Raw genomic sequence first — 19840 nt, 5'->3', positions numbered from 1 at the left:
AGCCGGTAGCACAGCCATTTGCACCCATGAGCAGTGTTTCAATCGCAAAGCAACCTTCCAGGTGGGATTTACTGATCCAGAGAAGCAGCAATCCAGGATGAAAGCAGGCACACAGGCATCCCCATCCTCTAACAGCTGGGATGAGCTCTGCTCATCTCACAGTACTCGGCTGTTTCGCTTGGGTCCCAAATGGAAACTGCAGATCTGGTCCACTCTTTCCTCACCTCCGTCTCTGTGCGCTAACACAAGACTACATCTGCCCAGAGACTGGCCACCTTCATGGACCCCACTTGAGCCCTGTATCATATGGCAGATGCAAGCCCTTGTTTACAAACATCTTGGCTGCTGGCCTCCCAGTAAGTGACAACTGCTCTGCAATGGGACCACAGTCTGAGCTCGCCCCTCGTGGCCCACTGCACCTCCCTTCACTGCCCTCGGCATGGAGGGATGCTTTGAAACAGGCTCCAAGCAAACACTGAGGAGCCAACTCTACCCTGCAAACCAAGCTTCGGAACCGAAAAAAGCAAAGCTGCAAACAGCACAATGCCCATTAGTCCCCCTCAGACTGCTCAGAGAGGCTGGAGGCTGTGAGGGATCCTCTCCCCTGTGGTTAGCAACTCTCCCTCCTCTTGCAGGCCCAGGATCATATACTCAGGAATGGCTAAACCAAACTATCACAAGAAACCAGAACAAAGCCACTGGGGTTTGCACGCTGTATACCCACTGCTGGGGCAAGCGCAGAGGCAGCGCTCGCAGTAACGCGCTGGGCTGCAGGCGACCATGGGAAGAGCTCGCTGCCACACACAGCAGGGAGGTGCCTGCTCTGCATGCAGCCCTGGTCCCAGCGCAGGCAGGAGCTGCTCACACACGTGCTGCAGGAGGAAAGCCAAGTGAAACTGAGAAGGCTGCTCACCACAAGGACAGGGAGCCCAGGCACCCGGGTGCAGACCCCCGGTGCTGCTGGCACATGCCAGACAGCCAGGTTACCCTGGCACTGACCTTACCCACCCAGTTCAAGCAAGTCTGGGGCTTCCATGCCTCTGATCCTCACGCTCCCCATCCTGCTTCCCCAGCACAGACCCTGTGAGTCCCAGCCCTTTCTCCTCAGGCTTGCTTCCTCCAAGACCATCCCAAGCTCAGGTTCATAACTCTGCCATGAGAGCGGATGTCCTTCATCCTTGCACCAGCAGCAAGCAGAGACCCTGCTTTCCTGTGTGCTCAAGGCCAGGCAGCAGGCTAAGAGGCACCCCGAAGCAATATGACACGATAACCCTGCAGTCAGGGACAGGGCAGTGGTGGGGAGTGAGGTCCAGGCGTTTCCCACTGCCCAAACTGCTGCTCTGGCAATGAGCAAGAACAGCAACAAGGGTGCTGCTCTGCAGCCACAGCAATGGGAATGTCACAGGAGGTTCCTCCTCATTCCCAAGCAGAGGGAATACCAACCAATAACCTACTGAAGGCTTATTTGGGCTGGTGGGACAGCCACGACGCTGTGCAGTTTGTCTCCAAGGAGTGATTTAGAATCATAGAATAGTTAGGGTTGGAAAGGACCTTAAGATCACCTAGTTCCAACCCCCCTGCCATGGGCAGGGACACCTTACACTAAGCCATTTGCTAGTGGTCTTTAGGGTACAGAGCATGTGTTTGAGCTGAACTGCTAGCTGTGCCTTTACTGTGTCTCCCAATATCTCCTGAGCCCTCAGCCCACAGAACCAGCCAAAGCCATAAGTGCAGTGCCAGAGGGGAATAGGGAAGAGTTACCAGCCAGACCAGAGCTTTGTCCTGCCCAAACACCCGGGGCACAGGCACATGTTGGGCACAGGAGCCCCGAGAAGGCCAGAACAGTACCTTTGTGGCAGATAAACAGAGGAACAAGTAAGACAGGAAGGCCACAGGCCCGGTGCAGGAGCTGGGAATCCTGCTGCTCAATTAAACCATCTTCAACGGTGCGTCAACCAAAGGCTCCCAAGCAGACATTGCCAGCTGAGCAGACATCGCCAGCCCCGTTGCCAAGCCCCAGTGAGAAACACAAATGCTTCGGTAGTGACTCAGCACCAGCACCAGGCTTGCTGCACCCACCGCTCCTGCCAACCGACTCTCCCAGGCTTGCTCAGAGCCCTTGAGCCATCCCCTGGCTTCCCCAGAACACTGATTTATAGCCGACATGTGCTGCTGGCAGCGCGCGGCAGGCGGCAGACGCAGCTGATGGGGAGGCCAAGCGCCCTGGCCAGCACAGCAAAGGTAGTGCACTTCTCTCCCACAAAGGAAACACGGCGAACAGGCGCCAAGGGAAGATGGGATGAGCCATGTGCTCCCTGTGCAGCGGCCTTTGGTGTCCCTGCCCATGGCAGGGGGTTGGAACGGGATGATCTTTAAGAACCCTTCCAACCCAAACCAGGCTGGGATTCTATGACAATGCTTCCCCCACAGTTCAAGCAAGGGGCGTGTAAGAATCCAAAGGTCTTTACCAAGCAAAACCGTGCTGGCAGCAGAGAGCCCAGATGGTGTTGAACACCCAGACAGGCTCAGTGCTCCTTGCTCCGGGGCTGCAGGCAAGACCCTGCAGGCAATGAGGCTGCACTGCTTCACACACAAGGTCCATGCGGTTGAGAACGCATCCCATAGTGGCTAGGGTCAGCACCTCTAGGAATCACAAGAGGGCTCGCCAGTGCATCCTCACACCCCTTCACTGGGGCTGAGGGCTGGAGGCTGACATAGCTCCTGCCATCTCAAGCTCAGCCAAGAGGGATTCCTCCACAACAGCCAGTGCTCTGTGTGTGTGTGTGTGGAGGGAGCCTCTGGCCAGAGCTTCACGTTTTTCCTGTTCCAGCTGAAATGCCGCTCCGGGAGACGATGGGAAAAGCCAGAGCAAGCTCCATAAAGCTCTGTGGTTCTTCCCTTCAGCAAACAGGAGCCTCAGCCAGCCCAGAGAATGGAAACTCAGGCTGCAGAGACAAAAGAGGGGGGTGGGGGCGGGGGGGAGGAGGCCAGGACAAGGGAAGCGGTGTGAAGACAAGAAGCACGCACGGGGCCTCCAAGCAGATCCAGTCACTCCAACACACAGAGAACGCGGCTCCACTCCATGCAGCGAGGCAGCCGGGTCAGCACCTGAGCCAAGGGCACGGCGCGCTGCTGCCTGCAAGCCTCTTGCTCTTCCAGCACTGTTTGCTTCATAGCAGGCTTCATAGAATCCCAGACTGGTTTGGGCTGGAAGGGACCTTAAAGCTCATCCAGTTCCAATCCTCTGCCACAGGCAGGGACACCTTCCACTTAGAGCAGGTTGCTCCAAGCCCCTGTGTCCAACCTGGCCTTGAGCACTGCCAGGGATGGGGCAGCCACAGCTTCTCTGGGCACCCTGTGCCAGGGCCTCAGCACCCTCACAGGGAAGAATTTCTTCCTAATGGCTCTTCCAGTTTAATCCTCTCATGTCCTATCACAACATGCCCTTGTCAGAAGTCCCTCTCCAACAGATTTGGCACTGAAGCTGCCCAAGGGAGCTGCTCCTCTGCCTTGGCTGAGTATCACCAAACCCACTTGAAGAAGGAAAACCTCTCCAGTATCACCCAAACCCGCGCTGGCATTTGGATGTGCTTGGTCAGGACATCTTGCAGACCTTGGTTTCTCAGGGGCCTGGGTTACAACCTTCCCCAACAGACCCAACAGCTCACCAGCAAGCGCCACAAACACCCTGAGAGCAACAGAGCAGGGACAGCAGCTGGAGGGGACAACAGGGGGTCCAACAGGAACTCGCATTACACCAGCACAAGTAACCTTGGTGTTGCCCCTTCTCTATTTTGCTAACAGCTATATCTTTACACAGCCTACAAGGACTTCAAGCCTACCCATAAGCAACCTTCCAGCCCTGAAGACTGTGAGCTGGGGACAAAGGAGCAGCTGCAGCCCTGAGCCTTGCCTGCAGGGAAGCAGGCAGGGGGGAGCTTATTTACCTCCCAAGCCCTGCTCTGGGATAAACACTTTAAACCCCTCTCCAGGTCACGGCGGTGTATTTACAGCTGAGACTCCCTCAGTTATCCGCCCGTCGAGACTCGGATGGATTTGCCACGAAGCAAGGAAGATCCAGCTGGCCAAGCTCTCCAGACAGCTTATAGCCCACTGTGCTGTAAGTGAGCTGTAAGCGATCATCCAGTGCCAGAGACTTGAAAATGACACCCATGCCACGGCAACTGCAGCAGGGATTCAGCTCTGCACCCCTGCCTACAGCTGCTTCTGCATGCATCCAGCCACTCTGCCTTCCCATGAGCAAAGCAGCTGGCGCAGAGGCTGGGGATGCCTTATGCCATGCATGCCGGGGCTGCACCAATCCTGCAGCCGCGCTCCCCATGGAGCAAGGCTGCTCCATGGGTCCAGCTCGAGGTGAGCGAGTCTCTGGAGCATCCTGCTTCGCAACTTGGTTTACTGCAGGTTCGACCTGTTTGCTCCCCTCCCCTAGGAAGGGAAGCAGCTCCCAACAACACACGCCAGCTGTTCCCAGCAGCCACCTCGGTGCTGCAAGTCAGAAACTGCACCGTGCATCCAATAGTGCCAGAGACAAGTGGAGCTGCCAAAAGGCGTTGAGGAGACACCCAAAACAGGCCTTACCCCACTCACTGCACTGGTGCCTCTCCCATTCGTATGGGGCTCTACACCGCTGGGTCTTGGCCTCTGCCTGCATCTGAGGCTTGCTGAGGAGCGACTGGCTGCCCAGGGCTTCTCGCTGGGTCCGTATCATTTCTGTGTCACCCCTCATGAGCATTTCTGGGACACTGTTTCATACTGCCTGCTGTGCATTGCACATCCATCTTCAGTCTATGTGGCGTTGCCTTTTTCCTGGCTACAGAGCCTCATCCACCACTTCCCGTATGGGTCTGACGCTATGACTTACAGGTCTGCAGATTTCATCCAGCTCCTTTTCTTTTCATTACTGGAAAACTGAAGACCAGTCCCATTTCCCAATCCCCAGCACAGGCCAGGACCTGCCTCCCGAGGGAGACAATTGCTGGCGGGGGGGGAGCTGGACCTGCATCACCTCTGAAAGGGCACAGCAAGGAACAGTTCCTTGTTTATTTTCATTCGAGCCATTTATGAATCTATATTAAAAGCCACAAAAATAGGAGAGTAGACAGAGAAGCTAATACTTCCTCTGCTCATGCAATATTAATTAAAAGGTAGCTTCTTTATGAGACAGCTGCATTACCTCTTGGCTAAAAATGGAGAAGAGTCACTGAGTGGGAAGAATACGCAAGCAGGGCACTTTCTGGAATGTTTTTACAAATCAATAACTAGGCAGAATGCTTCCTACAGATAGATCTAGTGCAAATCCCAGGGAGAATTAAAGAAAAGCTTAGGTATGAGAGCCTCAGAGCGACAGAAATCTGCCCTAACCAAATCTTGACAAACGAGTGCTTTTCTCCATAGCAGCAAGACAGCCGGCTCCCGAAGTATCTGGGAGAACAAAGAATTCTTATGGCAGTCATTAATCCAACAGTGGGAAGAGCACCAGGACATCCTAAAAAAACCAAGTGCCAAAGCAGCACACAAACAATGGCAGCAGACACCCAACAATCAGGTCCTGGAGCGTCAGAAGCTGTGCTATCTGAGACGATTTGCACAATTCTGCAGCTGCTGGAGGAGACTTTTCAGTCTTGGCCCCTCTCCAGGGCAGCTACAGACGCAACTGAACCACTCATCCTCAGCAGCATAAAGCCATCCACGCTCCCACGGATGGTTAGGTAGAGCTGGATGCACTGCCCTGTGTGGCACCCTACTAGACTGTCTGGTTTTGTCTTCTCTGATCTTGTCTTAGTTGGAAAAGACAAAAACCATAACCCTTCCTCCCATGAAAGCTTCCCACTGACAGAGGCACTGCCAGGAGCTTCAACAGAGCCAGTACCATGGAGCAGCCCCATGCCATGCAAGTGATGGGCCTCCCCAGCAGAGCCAGGACACACACCAAAGCGGGCTGTGTGGGGAGTAATAAAGGAACTCACAAGCCACAGCTTGTCCTGCCTTTAACCATTTGGAGAATCACTGTACATTTTGGAATCAAAGGCTTCCTTTGTGCTCCTAAAAAGGCCAACGAGCAACCGTAATGAGGAGAGCATTTATAGTTAGTCTTAAGCAACACCGTGGCTATCTTGAGCCAGCATCACATTCAACAGCAAGGACAACCCTGCCCAGAGGCACATAAAGCCTCCCGTTTGCATTCAGAATTGGGCTTGACCTCCCCATGCCATGGCTCTGGGGACAGAGGATGGAGCCGCCTCACTTGTGTGCCTGTATATCAACAGCAGTACAGTGCTGTCTTGGCTGCTTCTCAGGGTGGCCTGAACTGCACCCAGGCATAAACCCCTGATGCTGGGACAAAACTCATCTCCTAAGAGCACTGCAGGAGAGGAAAAGTTATAACGCATGTCACCTCAGAGCTACCCTGAGCACAAATACCTCTTGTGAGCACTGAGGTCTGGGTGCAGAGCACTCACGGACACTGCTGTCCTCCAGGACAGAAGTCACCTAGGAATTGAACAGATGTCAACCAGGGACTGAAATACGAGTTGTAATACTCACTGACCCTCATTCCCTCCCTGCACCAGCTCCCAGTGCCCAAAGCAACCCCACGTGTGTCATCAGTTTCTCCCAGGCTGCAGCATCAAATGCGTCACCCCACTTTCCGAACAGGAGTCTGTTCACATCGGTTTTCCCCATTCATCACCCTGCACAACACCAACACCGATCCCAGACATCCCAGCCTCACAGAGGTCCAGACCATCTGACAGTGATGGATTCAACTAACACACATTCAGCAGTCTTGCGCACACTCCAGTCCCACAACAGCCAAACCTCCTGCCTGCTCCATTCAAACCAGAGCTTCACTTGACAGGGAGAAAGCAGGCCATTGGTATCCCACCGACAAGCTCCATCTCACACAAGGAATCACCAGCTAAAATCAGCTACGCCTCCTCCCCAGACGCACAATTTGTGTGCACCCACTGTGCAAGGGGAGCTCATGAGCACTCATCCCTGCCGTGTTCCACCCTAGCAAGCCCCAGTCTGGATTCTCCTGTGGCTGGATCTGGCTGGTTTTCATTTCTGCTTCCTGGGGCACCTGGGCACCTCAGCATCCATCTTCCTGCTATCAACAGGAGGGTTATAAGCAGTGACCCGGGCCTCACCTGCATGCCAACTACTATTTAAAGATTAAAACGCATTCTCAAGATAAATCTCTGCACAACAACTTCCAAGGATCAAAATCAGAACAGAGGATAGACTTTTGGAAGCTGACCAAGTCAAAGGAGCAATCCCCCACAGTACCAGCCTGCAAAGAGCATCAACTAAAGCACCTACCCATCAGCCTTTCCCAAAGTGCTTATCTTAGACAAGCAGGCTCGGGCCAACACACTGAGAGCCCTCATGCCAGGCACACAGAGCAAGCCTTCAGAAGCTTGCAAACCACTCTGAGGTCCCCTCGCCTCTCTCTGTACTGATCAGACAGCACGTATTAGTTACCTCTCGCAGGAGAGGAAAGCTGTCTGCTCTGTGCACAGACAGAGACTGCTGCCCCGAAAAAGGCAAGGCTTAAATTAAGACTAGCAGTACTGTAGGGCACAGCCTTTTAAGCTCAGGAAAAACATTTTTGTATTAAATTTAAAAAAAAAAAGAAAAAAAGAAAAAAGCGAAAAAAAAAAGCTGGCAAGAGCAAGGAACGGAGCTGGAGCAGCAGTCAATGAAAAGCACATGCGCTGCAAACCTGGCTGCCAACACAAATTGATGCTTTGAAACAAAGGCGACTTGTGTTTGGCTTGAGGATCTTCCACAGCTACTCGGCAGGGGCTGCACAGATTAAAAGGAGACACCCGTAAACACAGGAAAACAGTGCTTGCTGCCAATTATTTCCCCAGAACAAAGGAATGACCTGAAATGGAGTCCCTGGGTTCATCCTCACCGTGCTGCAGCGTGCCAAAGCAGGCAGAAGCAAGAGGAAACATTGGACAAACCTCTGGACAGGACTTCATTCAAGTTCAATTAATTCAAGTTGAATTCAAGCAGCACCAGACTCACAGACACACCTCCCTGACCCAGAGAGCTGCAGCTGCTTATGGGACTTGAATGAGCTTCCAACCTCAAGAGTCCATGGAACCCCAGACTGGTTTGGGTTGGAAGGGACCTCAAAGCTCATCCAGTTCCAAGGCCCAGCTACAGGCAAGGACACCTTCCACTAGACCAGGTTGCTCCAAGCCCCATCCAACCTGGCCTTGAACACTGCCAGGGATGGGGCAGCCACAGCTTCTCTGGGCACCCTGTGCCAGGGCCTCAAGCTTCATTCACTACAGCTAGCCTGTGCCTATCTCCCATGGAGAACATCCAGAAGAAATCCCAGACAACTCTGCTCCCAGTGCTCCACTCCTTGAGAACGGAGACACTCATGAGCCTCCTGCAAAGCTTCTGTTGCACTCTGGTTTAGTTCCCGAACCAACCCACATCCATATTAAGATATGCCTTGCAAGACTCTCTTCCTACTGCCTGCACGGTGATACGTTCAGAAGGCACAGGAAGAGTGAAAGGAAGATACTTCAGTCTGGGCTGTTTCTGTTTAGGGACACCAGCTGTCCAGTCTAAACCAAACAGCGATGAGAGGTGGATTTGCAGGCACTGTGTGACTTGAGAGGTGATGGGACGCTTCTCCCTCACACAGCACCCAACAGCAGTGCAGGAAAGCAGTCCCTGGAGCAGATCCCCTGCCACAGATGGGGCGGACAAATAGAGAGCTGACAGCTCACGAACACAAGTGGCACAGCAGATCCTACCGGGCTGGGTAGGATGGAGAGGGTGGAAGCGCATGACCCTGCCCAGGCCATGTCCTCCACAACCAAAGCACCACTTGCTTGTTCTTACGCTGTGATCAGATAGCTTTGGCACTAGGATGTGAGCAAACAGCTTCTACAGGACCCCAGGGTCCCCCACCTTACCCACAGTCCCTCTGAACAGCCTCCCTAAAAGCCAAAAGACGCACAACGTACCTGGACTGCTGAAAGCTCACAAGGACATCAGGAACATGATGTGAACCATATGCAAAGCCTCCCAACCACAAGGAAGCCCAAACAACAGCCTCTGCTCCAGCAGGCAGCTACCTGAAAAGCCCCAAAACCTCCACCATGCCTACCTGCTCCCTGTCAGGTCTCTCTCAGAAAACAAATCCTTCCATGCAACCTGCACAGAACATACGCTGTGTTCACAGCACAGCCCTTTAACCCCACTGTGCAACGTAACATCTGCTTGTCTAACACACTAGAGGCATTTACAAGCAGCTCCCAACTGCTTGATGCCGCCTCCCAACATCGTCCAGGCAAGGAGTGGGATGTGGAAACAGGCCACCCAGCATCGCACCTCTGCCATGCTGCAACGCACATAGATGCCTCTGAACCAACACATTTCCAATTGTCAAGTCATCATCTCTCTCCTCTTCCCCAAGACACAGCTGATTTCTCATAAAGGTAAATGACACTACACTTGCCTTCCTCCCACCCTGAGCACGACCAGCCTTCTCCAGGAGGTACTCCCATGCCAAAGGTGTAGATGAATGGGTACAGCTGCCTCTTCCGCTTACACAGCAAAACACACTCTGCTAGTTCACAGCTTCTGTACAGCCCCCCCCCCAACCCCAATGCCAACAGCCCGGGCAACTTAAATCCTTATAAAGGAGAAGACTCCTGTGCATCTGCCAAGGTTCTTGTCAGTGTCACTGCCCTCCAGGTCTCCAAAGAGCTCCCTGTCCCAGCCCGTGAGACTCACGCTAGGAGAAGGAGACCTGTTTCCTTGGGGTCTGGACAAACAATTGCATGACCTCCAATCTCAGGGGAATTGCCCTGCAAACCCTGCAGCAGCAACTGCCTTCACAAAGAGCACGTTTGTACGCGGGTCTGTCCGCTGCTAAATAAGCATTTGTTCCGAGTTCCCAAATATCGAAAGCCGTGGAAACACCCACTGCTAACGTGAAATATTCTGCATTCCAGGCCCGAGAGGTACGCTTGGAAATGTTCAGAGAGGAAAGAGTGTTTATTCACTGGGAGAGAGGTGTAGGTCCAGCTATTTACTTAAGTCCATGTGTGCTTGCTGGAAGACAGCTTTGATCTTTGCAGCTCAAATAGCAGATGAACGGCAATGAAGGGAAGAAAAATATTGGTGTAAAGTTCCCCCAGCAAATACCTGTAACCAGGCCCTCACAGCTTTCTCAAGTGCCTTACTGCTTACGGCCCAACTGGCCCTTGCACTCTTGCCTGCTCTTTTCCTACCTTCTTCCCTTTGTTCCCCCTGCGTTCCATGTCTTTTGGAGAAAGCACAACCTGAACCCTAGGACATGTATGCCTATCTGCTTGGGTGCAACACGGACCAGCCTTTGGTCAGACAGAGTGAGACTTGTCCATCTGAGCAACACGCAGCATATGGTGCCATCCACCCAGCTCTCCTGAGCAAGAGAACTTGAGCAGATGGGGAGGAAATGCACTCCCATCAGCAAGAGCATTCATCACCCAGCGTGCTGCTAAATACAGTGCTTGCTGCAGTTTAAACATCTGCCCATCTGTCTTTAGAAATGGACTCACTCTAGATCAATTACAAGATCAGAGGACATCTTCAAAGGATGCAGAACGTGACAACCCTCTGGTTGGTGCCAGCTCTCCGTGGTCTAGGACCCAATGTGCAGACAAATAACTGCCTAATGCCCTGATGGAGTCACCATGCCTTTGAAGCTCATGGCATGTTGGGGTTACAGCCTGCATGGAGCACTGCCTGAGCACAGCCAAGTCCAAGGGGGATCAACATGCTTTGTAAGAGAAGAATGGTATTGGCTTGTCACCACTTTGCCCCCAAACAGCCCAGAAACGTGCTGAGCAGCACAGCTCAGCTGCTGCTGAGGGGCTGCTTACTCAGATCAGCTATCACAGTACTTGGTCTGGCTGCAGAGGACTTGGAGCCACTGAAAACAGATGGCAGCTTCAGCTCACAGAACTAAAGTCACCCATGTTGTACCACTGGAAATATATTTGGGACCCTTTAATCCCAAGAGAAATCCTCAGCTCCTATCTGATCATTCCCGTTTTCAGAGATTTTCTTCCTTAGGAACAGGCTTGCTAGAGAGCACAAGACAAGCACTGCCATGCAGAAACACAGAGCTCCACGCAGCACACGGAGGAACTTCCAGAACAAAACAGACCTTTTGGGGCTCTTTTTTCTTTTTAGCTTTAAAGAAAAGTTGACTCAGCAAATATTTCTCCTGCTCGCGTTTCAACCACATGCTCCAGCCGAAGCCAGCACACATCTGGCACACTGCAGTGTCATTGTAGAGATCACAGCTTCCCCGAGGAACGGAAATGGAGGAACAGGGACCAGCAGCCCAGGCACTGTGCACTCCTGGAGCACATACGTGGCAAAGGAAGATCACAGAGAGGAGTCACGTGAGTCACGGACAACCCACACTTCACCAGCCCTTGCTCCAAACAGCATCCCTAGGCAAAGGGAGACGCTGCGCTGCAACCCACAAACCTACTGCTAGTCCGTAAAACCTCGACACCGAAGTGCACTTGTGGGCCACGCTGCTGGCATCAGAGGTTTTTCACGGTGCCCATGAGCTGGATGGCAGCACATCCCTCCCACTGCTATAGGACGTGGTCCTGCTGAGCAAGAGAAATGAGTGGGGGAGAAAGTGCTTGGGGCAGCACAGACATGGCAGGAGCTGCAGAAGGGAGCGCACAGGCAGGACCGGCAGTGGATGGCCCTCACAGGCAGGCTGGTAGCAGCACACTGGCAGGTCGGAGAATGCTGTAGCAGATCCACAGGGCTCCAAGCGAGAGGTAAATCGAAGCATGCACTCCCCCTCCATAAACACTCTTCCCAGAAGGCTGCCAAGGCAATCAGCAGTTATGGTGCTCATCTAAATAAGTGCTGCTTTCCCTGCTAATCAGTTGTAAACTGGACATTTCTTGCAGCCTAGCAGCTCACCACAGCTCCAAACACACTAAGAGCAGCAGTGTTACAAATACCTGCCATAGAATAGCTCAGGAAGGGACTTCAAAGGTCATCTAATCCAACCCCCCTGCGATAAGCAGGGACATCTTCAACTAGATCAGATTGCTCAGAACCGAATCCAGCCTGGCCTTGAACGTCTCCAGGGATGGTGCATCCACCACCTCTCTGGGCAACCTGTGCCAGTGTTTTACCACCCACATTGTAAAAACCTTCTTCCTCACGTCTAGCCTGAATCTCCCCTCTTAGTTTAAAACCATCACCCCCTGCACTATCACAACTGGCCCTGCTAAATGTCTCTCCCCATCTTTCTCATAGGCCCCTTTTAAGTACTGAAAGCCTGCAATAAGGTCTCCCTGGAGAGCTTTCCTTAGCGGCAGCGTCCTCCCTGGTTACTCTTCATTTCTCAGCAGAAACTGCAAAGCAAACTGTGCAGCTGTGCACAGGGACACAGAAGGGACCACAAGCAGGTACTGGCAATGTGCAGGGCTCCGTCTGCAGGGTTTCCAACCAACAGGGTGAGAAACACGGGGACGGGGCAGGGGGCTGCTGTGGGAGTCTTCAAAGCCAGGCTGGAAAGCCCAGGCTCCTCAGGCAGGGAAAATGGAGGCCAGCAGGGAGAAACACCATAGAGCACTTCAAGGGAAGGCGGGTTTGGGGCTTACGGCTGGAGTTAAATGCCATGAAAAGCAACAGCCATATCCATCAACTGGGTACCCACATGTGCCAGCAACAAGGAGCTGGGGACAAGCAGGGCAGCCGGGTGGCTCCCTGCATGGAGGAGGGGGGTGGCTCCTCCGGATGCGCTCAGCAAGGGACAAAACCCCTCGGCGGCTGGGACCCGCTGCTTTATCTCGGCGCTCTGACCTGCTCATGGGGAAAACCCGCCCGCTGCAGTGCACAACCGGCCCTCCTGGGCCATCCCCCACGGCCCGCGGCCGAGCCCAGCCAGGGGGCTCCCGGAGCCGCCTCCCCGGGGCTCCGCCAGCTCCCGTTCGCCGTCTCGCAGACAGCCGATGTCTGGCGCATTTGCATCCAGCTCCTCCGAGCACCCCGGGCGGGCAGGGCGAGCCGGCGCACGCCGGGCAGGGAAGGAGGACCCGGGGCGAGGCGCTCCGGAGGCTCCCAGCGCGGCGGGGCCGCCCTCCCCCTCGGGGGTCGCAGCGGCGGGGCCCGCACCGCGCCTGCCCCGCACAGCCGGGATCACGGAGCAACCTCACGGGACGCCCCAGCATCACCGGGAGCACGGGAACGCGGAGGGCGGGGAAGCAGGGGACCGGACCACCGGGGGTATCGCGGCGGTCGCGGAGCCTCACAGCGGGCCCGTTGTTGAGAGGGGGGGGCGGGCATCAGGACCCGCATCCTCACGTCGGGGGACGCTGAGAGCCAAGCCCGGCCCGGCCCGCACTCACCCAGCAGCAGCAGCGCCCGCACCGCCGCCATCCTCCGCACCGCTCCCCGCAGCGCCGGTCAGTGCGCGCCCCGGCCCGTGGCCATGCCGCCGCCGCCGCCGCCGCCCTGCCTGCCGCCACCGGGGGGGGCTTCCGGGGGTGGGGCGGGCACCGGAAGCCGGGCGGGGCCCCTCGGTCGAGCGCCCGCCTCGAGCGGCGGGCAGGGATGTGAGGTTTGTGCTGGGAGCCCCGCGGTGACCGGGGTGGGACCCGCGCTCGCAGAGCACCGAATGCTGCTGCCCGCAGCCAGTCCCAAACGGGGTGTCCGGAGCAGCGAGGGGGTAACAGAGCTCAGGCCGAGGGGCTCCTCGCAGCCGGGCTGCCCCTCAAACCGGTGGTTGACACGCCCCGGTCTCTTCAGAGCCCCTGGGGAAGCGCAGGGACACCGGGAGGCAGGAGCTCTGCGCCCTGCTGACGGCAGAAGGCTGGACGCACAGTCCCAACTGCATCGCGTGTCCCGCGCTGCTCCTCCACACCACCCGAAGCCGGGTTGCGGCAGTGTGACTGGCCTGGCTACAGGCTGGAGGCCTCCCTGCCCTGCCAAACGCCTCCCATGCAGCCTGCAGCAGCCCGGGGCCACTGGCTCCAGCAGTGGCAGCTCCAAACAGCAGCTTTCCAGCCGGTTTGTTGAGCCTCCAAAACAGTGGCTGCTTTTGGTGCTGCGTGGAAGACCGACCATCACGCACCCTGCAGCATCCCTAGAAGTGCTGCTGGACCCAGCACAAAGGATGCTGAAGCCTTTGCTCAGCACAGCCCATGGCACAGGATCAAAGCACAGTGTGGCTGTGCCAGTCAGGAGCCAATTCCCACCCCCAGCAAGACCTGGGGCACCACAAAGTAGCCACAGACCAGACCCCTCTCATAGAGAAGCCACCGCTTCCTGTCACCGAAAGCTGTTCTGGTTGTGGTTGGGGACCGAGCAGCCTCAGAGGATGTGGTAGCCTATTCAGCGAGCTCTAGAAAGTGAGTTTTACTTCCACCTTTACTTTGAGCAGCAGCAGGACATGAGGCATAGAGCACATCTAGAGCAGAAGGAAACTCTCTGGCAACTGGTCAGGAGCAGCCATAAGTCCCTGCACACCGAGCCAGTTCAGCACACCCCTGAAGAAGTGCACCAGTTCCTGCAGCCAACCAGCACGATGTGCAGACACACTGGAATTCTCAGCCCCAAGACTGTGTGCCCATGCGCAATACAAAGGAGCCAACTCTTTTGCAGAGGGGGAAAACGAGGATAGAGCAGACCCCATCCAACAGAAAACCACCTTACCTGCAGCGGAGTGTGGCCTCAGTTGGTTGTAGCAGCCATGAAAGCAACCTGTGCATCAACACAGCGGCTGTGCCTGGCTGAACATGAGACCATAACCAGGGCAAACATCAGAGCCACAGCTAATTAGCTGGCTTCTAATTAGCCACAGCTTTGCAGCCTGGAGCATCTTGAGGAGGGAGAGAGCAAAGCTCTTTCCAAGCCAACCCGGGCAGCCCCCACCCGCACCATCAGTGACCTGCAACTGCAGTGGTTTGAGCTGGGTTTATTTACTGTTGGCACTGCCAGCTTCCCCCAGGAGAGCACGACAGTGTTCGTGGATGTGAAACTTGCTGATCAATGCACAACACGACGCATAACACATGGTGGTGCCGCTGCTGCTGCTGCCGCCAGAACCCGTCCCTCTCAGCTCGCAGCAGGCCCGCAGAACAGCACCCACATCTGATGGACAAAGGCTGCCAGCACCCCAGTCCTGGCTGCGGGATGGTGAGTGACAGCCAGGGAGGCACCCAACAGCACACAGAGAGCCATCCCAGCAGGAAACATTCAGGATCCACATCTCGCTTGTGGCAAGTCTTTTCCCCCTTTAAACCCCACAGTCCCTGAGCAGCATTTCAGTGGCTCTGTCCAGGACAGGCAGCCATTCTCACAGGAAGCAGGCCAGAGCCCAGACAGAGCCCACACCTCATACATTCATTTGCCTTCTAGACACCACCAGCTTGTGACTTTGTCAAGCACAAGCCCCACTGGCGTGCCTGGCACAGCTCTGCAAGCACAGCTCAGAGCTGAGAGAAGCCCAGGTCAGGCTAGCGCATTGCACAAGCCCACACGGTTACTGCCTCACGTGAGCCCTCACCACACACTTCCCACCAGGAGCCTGCTGCAGAGGCTCTCCCTGGTGCCAGCTCCAGCCTCAGCTGGCCCCTGTGGGGCAGAAGAAGTGCAGACCAGGCAAGATTTCCCCTGGCTGGGCCCTTGCAGGGCAGAGTACAAACCCAGCCCACAGTCTGTCCTTTTGTGGGTGAATGGTGGGTCAGGATGTGCATTCGCCTCCTTTGGATCAGAACTGCCATCTACACCAGGTCCTAGTTGCAGGACGGTTTGCAGTCACAGATGGGACTCACTCTGCTCGGCAGATGAACCAGATCTCGTTGCGGCGCTGGGGGATGCTGGGGTTTTCATAAGCAGCCACGATGTAGGTTTCCTGGAGCACAGCGTCTGTGGAGCCCAGGAGCTCCCAGAAAAGGCTGATCTCTCGCAGAATCGTCTCCTCAGTGGTCATCCCATAGAAAACCCTGCAGCAAAGGGAGTGGCATAAGCAACAGACCTAGCACATTCCCCCTTCCCTCAGTCAGGGCTCCCCATCCCTCTGCCCAAGGAACCACAGCAACCCCGCAGGGAGTTCATACACCTCTGCTGAGCTGAGAAAGCACCTCTGTTGCAGGGTCACCTGGTTATAACCCGGAGTGGTGCCCTCTCGGTGATGTGGATTTCAGGGTCCATGGGAACAGGGGGGTTTTGCTGGAACTCTCCCGGGATATAATAGGCAGTTACAACCTCACGCTCCAACTCGGTCCCTTCCTTGGTCAGGTGGATTTCGTTGAGCACTGGGACTGTCATGCCCAGATAGCAGCCTGGAAGGAGGCAGGAAGGCAGCGGGCACAGTGAGATGGCTGTGTCAATGGCAGCAGCCCTCCTCTGTGCAGCCTGCCAGTCCCCTCCAGCCGCTGCCTACACACACCTACAGAGTTCTCCTTGCAGATGTAGCGCATGAGCTTCATGAAGCTCATGGAGATGCTCTGCTCATACAAGGGCTCCCCCTTGGTGACACAGGCCCACTTCCCAGCTGGGTACCGCCGCTCCTCGTAGGCTGCTTCCTCGCACTGAAACAGGCCACAGACAAGCCAAGTCAGAGTTAAGTGCACTGACAACACTCCAGCACGTGGGAGCAAGAACCAACACTGACAGGCAGGAAGTGGGAAGACGGGACCCTGCCAAAATGAGTCCCCTGCTAGGCAGTGATCGGCAGGGGAGGCAGGAGAAAGTGAGGGGAACCGGCACTACACACACCTCAGACAAGGACACTTCACAGCACGGGGCAGAAGTCAGTGAAAGGAAAAGCACAGACAGGGGGCAGGATGCAGGGAGGCTTGGAGGCTCCTGGCATGCACAAGGAATGAAGCACATCTTCAGCAAGGGGCACAGGACTTTCCGCTCCTCTCCAGTCACTGTCCTGCCTACTCACAAGGATTTTCCTGAGCCCAGGCACTCAAAGGCCTCCAGTGGGGTTGACATTATCCTCAGGTACAGCGCTGTTTTCCTGGAGCATGGTGTGGGCAGAGGACAAGAAGCATAAAGCTTCCTGCCCAGTAGCATGGAAAGTCTGGCAGAAGAGCTCTAGCACCCAGAAGAACTGTGAAGGTTGGAACAAAACTCGTCTCAGATCCTCCTCCCACACCAAGAAGCGACAGGAGAAAGAGGCATGAATCCAGCTGGTGCAGAGGGGACAGCTTTGTGCATTCTCAGCAGAGAATCTCTCTGATCAGCAGAGACACCCAGTCTTCGGGATGAATCCAACACAGAAGCAGGGCAGGGGGAGTGGGGAAAATTGCATCTGGATCTGCTATAGTTCAGCTCATGCCATGGTTATAACCACAGAACTGTATAAAGAGGGGCTGGGAAGGTGTAGTCAGCACCCATCTTCCTGCTCTCAGCTTGTTCTTCAGCCAGATTAAAGTGGTCACGAGGCAACCTTCTTCCACAGGGCTCCTGTCCAAACCTCTGTGCTCCACGGCTGTGCAGGGAGGGACCAAGCCAGGAAGCTGTGACCGTCCGCAGCCTCCCTCTGCTTCCACCCGAAGCAGGTCTCTGCTCAGAAAGCCAAACCAGAGGCATAAGGAAGGCACCTGGGCTGCTCATGTGCATCAGGGGTGCCAAGAATAGTGCCAGACTACTGCAGGCAAGACAGTCTTCACCCCATAGATGGGGCCATGCCTGTTATTGTCTCACCAACCAAAGCAGAGCAAGAGCATTTCCAAAGCAAGGAAACCAGCAGTCCCTCTAGACTCTTTGTGATTCTCACCTGCCACACCATCTGCGAATAAACCCATCAGCCCAGCAAGGCAGTCCAGTCCTTCCACGGACTGATCCTTACATTGACCACCACCACTCCACAAGATGAGACTTAACCAAGAGAAAGATGCTTCACACAGACCAGTGGCAATGGGTCCCTGCAATGTGAGCTGGGGAATTTGGGCGAGTACTGACAGAGCAAGGCTCTGCAGGTGCCTCCAGAAGGCCGAGGGCTTGTGGCACTGAAGGCTGAGGGAGGAGCAACCAAGTAAAACTGACCTGCCTGAGCCTGGGGAACACGTCCTTAAGCTCCCCAACTCCAGAGTCTCCTCAGCACTAATGCCTGGAAGTGGCTTCCATCTCCTCACCCAGCCCCACAGTCAAACTCCAAGAACCTTCCTCACGCACAGAGAGGATGTCACCGTCAATGGAAGATCTTCAGGCCCCACAGTTGTGGGGTAAAGGTAGAGAAGAGCTCAGACTAAGTCCCTGAGACCCAGACGCCAGAGGGAGTGTGGTGGAGCCCCAGCTCAGAGCTGTACAACCCACATGCTCAGGCGTGTTTTACAGGCAGGAGTGCTGGACCTCAGCCCAGAAGAAACTGGTTAAGCTCTCCTCGTGTACAGGACAGTTGACAAATGTCTTCTTGGTAGCTAGCCCAACCAAGCCTGCAGAGACACGTGAACCAGTCTGACAAGTGCTTCTTCACAGCTATTGCGCAAGGCTCAGAAACACCCTTTTGTGTGAGGGGTAACAGGAGCTGTGCAACGTAGCCAGCAAGAACAGGAGGCCTTCAAGCAGAAGCTACCGTGCTCGGCTTGGCAGCTGAGGCAAACACCAGCACATGCTCAGGTCTGACAGCTCCCCACAGGAGCACCCTCTAGCTAAACAGGTAGCCAGGTAACTAGCACAAAGAGACACCCAGCAGGGCTCAGAGCTATGCAACGAGGTGTTTTGAACAAGGCAGGGCGCAGACTCCAAACTGCAAATTCACTGTCTTGCACGTGTCCACCTCAGCAGAGAATAAACGAGGAGAAAATGCGAGAGCAGCAAGACTAGTCCGATTCTAAAGTAAAGGCTGGAAAGTTCATAGAGCCACAGACTGCTTTGGGTTGGAGGAGACCTTAAAGCTCATCCAGTTCCAACCCCCTGCCGTGGGCAGGGACACCTTCCGCTAGAGCAGGTTGCTCCAAGCCCCGTCCAACCTGGCCTTGGGCACTTCCAGCTCCCGCTGCTGCCCAGGCTGGCGGCAGCACCGGCACCGGCCTCCCCGCGGGCCGGGCCCGGCTGCGGGCAGGCGCGGGCCTCACCTCCTCCCGCCGCGGCAGGGTAACGTAGGGCACGGGCTCGCGAGCCTGGCCGTGCCGGGTCATCTGCACGATCGGCCCCGCCATGTCTGCAAGGCAAAGCACAGAGGGGCCGCGGCTCGCCCGGGCTGGAGAGCACGGGGACAGCCCCGCGGCGCACCGCGCCAGGCGCGGGACGTGCCGCCGGCCCCGAGGCCGCTCTCACCCGCGGCAGGGCCCCCGCTCACCTCGGGGCAGGGTCACTCGGTGCGTGCTGGCTACGGCCTCCCAGTGCGCGAACAGCCGCTCCCGCTCCTCCTCCTCCTCTTCCTCCTCGTCGTCCCCGTCCCCACCGCCGGCCTCCTCACCCAGCCCCTCCAGGTCCTCCAGCGTGATGCGCGCCATCACCCCCCCACCCTTCCCGCGCCCGCCAGCACCCCGCCCCCGGCCTGCGTCACAGCTGTCGTCACGCAGACGCCCCTCCCCTCCCGCCCTGCCGCTGTTCTGCCGGCAGAAGGCACCCTCCCGCCCCAGTGCCCGCCCTCCCGCAGTGCCGGAGCCGCGCTCGGTTGTGGGGTCGGTTTTATTTGATCAGCTCCCGCACAGCTTGGCCCCGCCGCTCCGCTCCCGCCCGCCGCCCGCCTCCGCACACCCCTGCCCCGGTACCACCGGGGCCGGCCCTCGACACTGCCGCCCAAGCCGCCTGCGAGCGCGCCCCCTGCCGGCGGTGCCGCACAAGAGCATGCGTGCGG

General features: G+C 56.1%; 2 protein-coding genes across 2 annotated transcripts in view; both read right to left on the bottom strand.

The window, feature by feature from the left end:
• The window catches only part of PTK7 (protein tyrosine kinase 7 (inactive)), a 36679-nt gene extending 23146 nt beyond the window's left edge, over positions 1-13533 (bottom strand). The window contains exon 1 of the mRNA XM_061475544.1: positions 13428-13533. Coding sequence (XP_061331528.1) covers positions 13428-13458 — 31 coding nt within the window. The 5' untranslated portion in view covers positions 13459-13533. The remainder of the gene's footprint in view (positions 1-13427) is intronic.
• A 1446-nt stretch (positions 13534-14979) lies between these two features.
• On the bottom strand, positions 14980-19511 carry LOC133280460 (heme-binding protein 1-like). The gene is made up of 5 exons (XM_061475187.1): positions 19337-19511; positions 19113-19198; positions 16472-16613; positions 16181-16364; positions 14980-16025 (listed from the first exon to the last, which is right to left on the bottom strand). Exons 1-5 carry the CDS (start codon positions 19491-19493, stop codon positions 15851-15853), a joined length of 744 nt encoding a protein of 247 aa, XP_061331171.1. The 5' UTR covers positions 19494-19511; the 3' UTR covers positions 14980-15850.
• Between the last annotated feature and the right edge of the window lie 329 nt (positions 19512-19840).

Source organism: Pezoporus flaviventris, unplaced genomic scaffold (genome assembly GCF_033815535.1).
Source record: "Pezoporus flaviventris isolate CSIRO_AGI_PZ_B2104156 unplaced genomic scaffold, CSIRO_AGI_Pfla_v1 ptg000083l, whole genome shotgun sequence".
NCBI lineage: Eukaryota > Metazoa > Chordata > Aves > Psittaciformes > Psittacidae > Pezoporus > Pezoporus flaviventris.
The sequence above is the reverse complement of the archived record's forward strand: the minus strand, read 5'-3'. Positions and strand labels throughout refer to the sequence as shown.

Coding starts and splice junctions, on each gene's coding strand:
- LOC133280460 (XM_061475187.1), bottom strand. CDS start 19,493: ATGGCGCGCATCACGCTGGAGGACCTGGAGGGGCTGGGTGAGGAGGCC. Junction 19,199..19,336: donor CCGAGTGACCCTGCCCCGAG/GTGAGCGGGGGC, acceptor TTTGCCTTGCAG/ACATGGCGGGGCCGATCGTG. Junction 16,614..19,112: donor CCCTGCCGCGGCGGGAGGAG/GTGAGGCCCGCG, acceptor GGCCTGTTTCAG/TGCGAGGAAGCAGCCTACGA.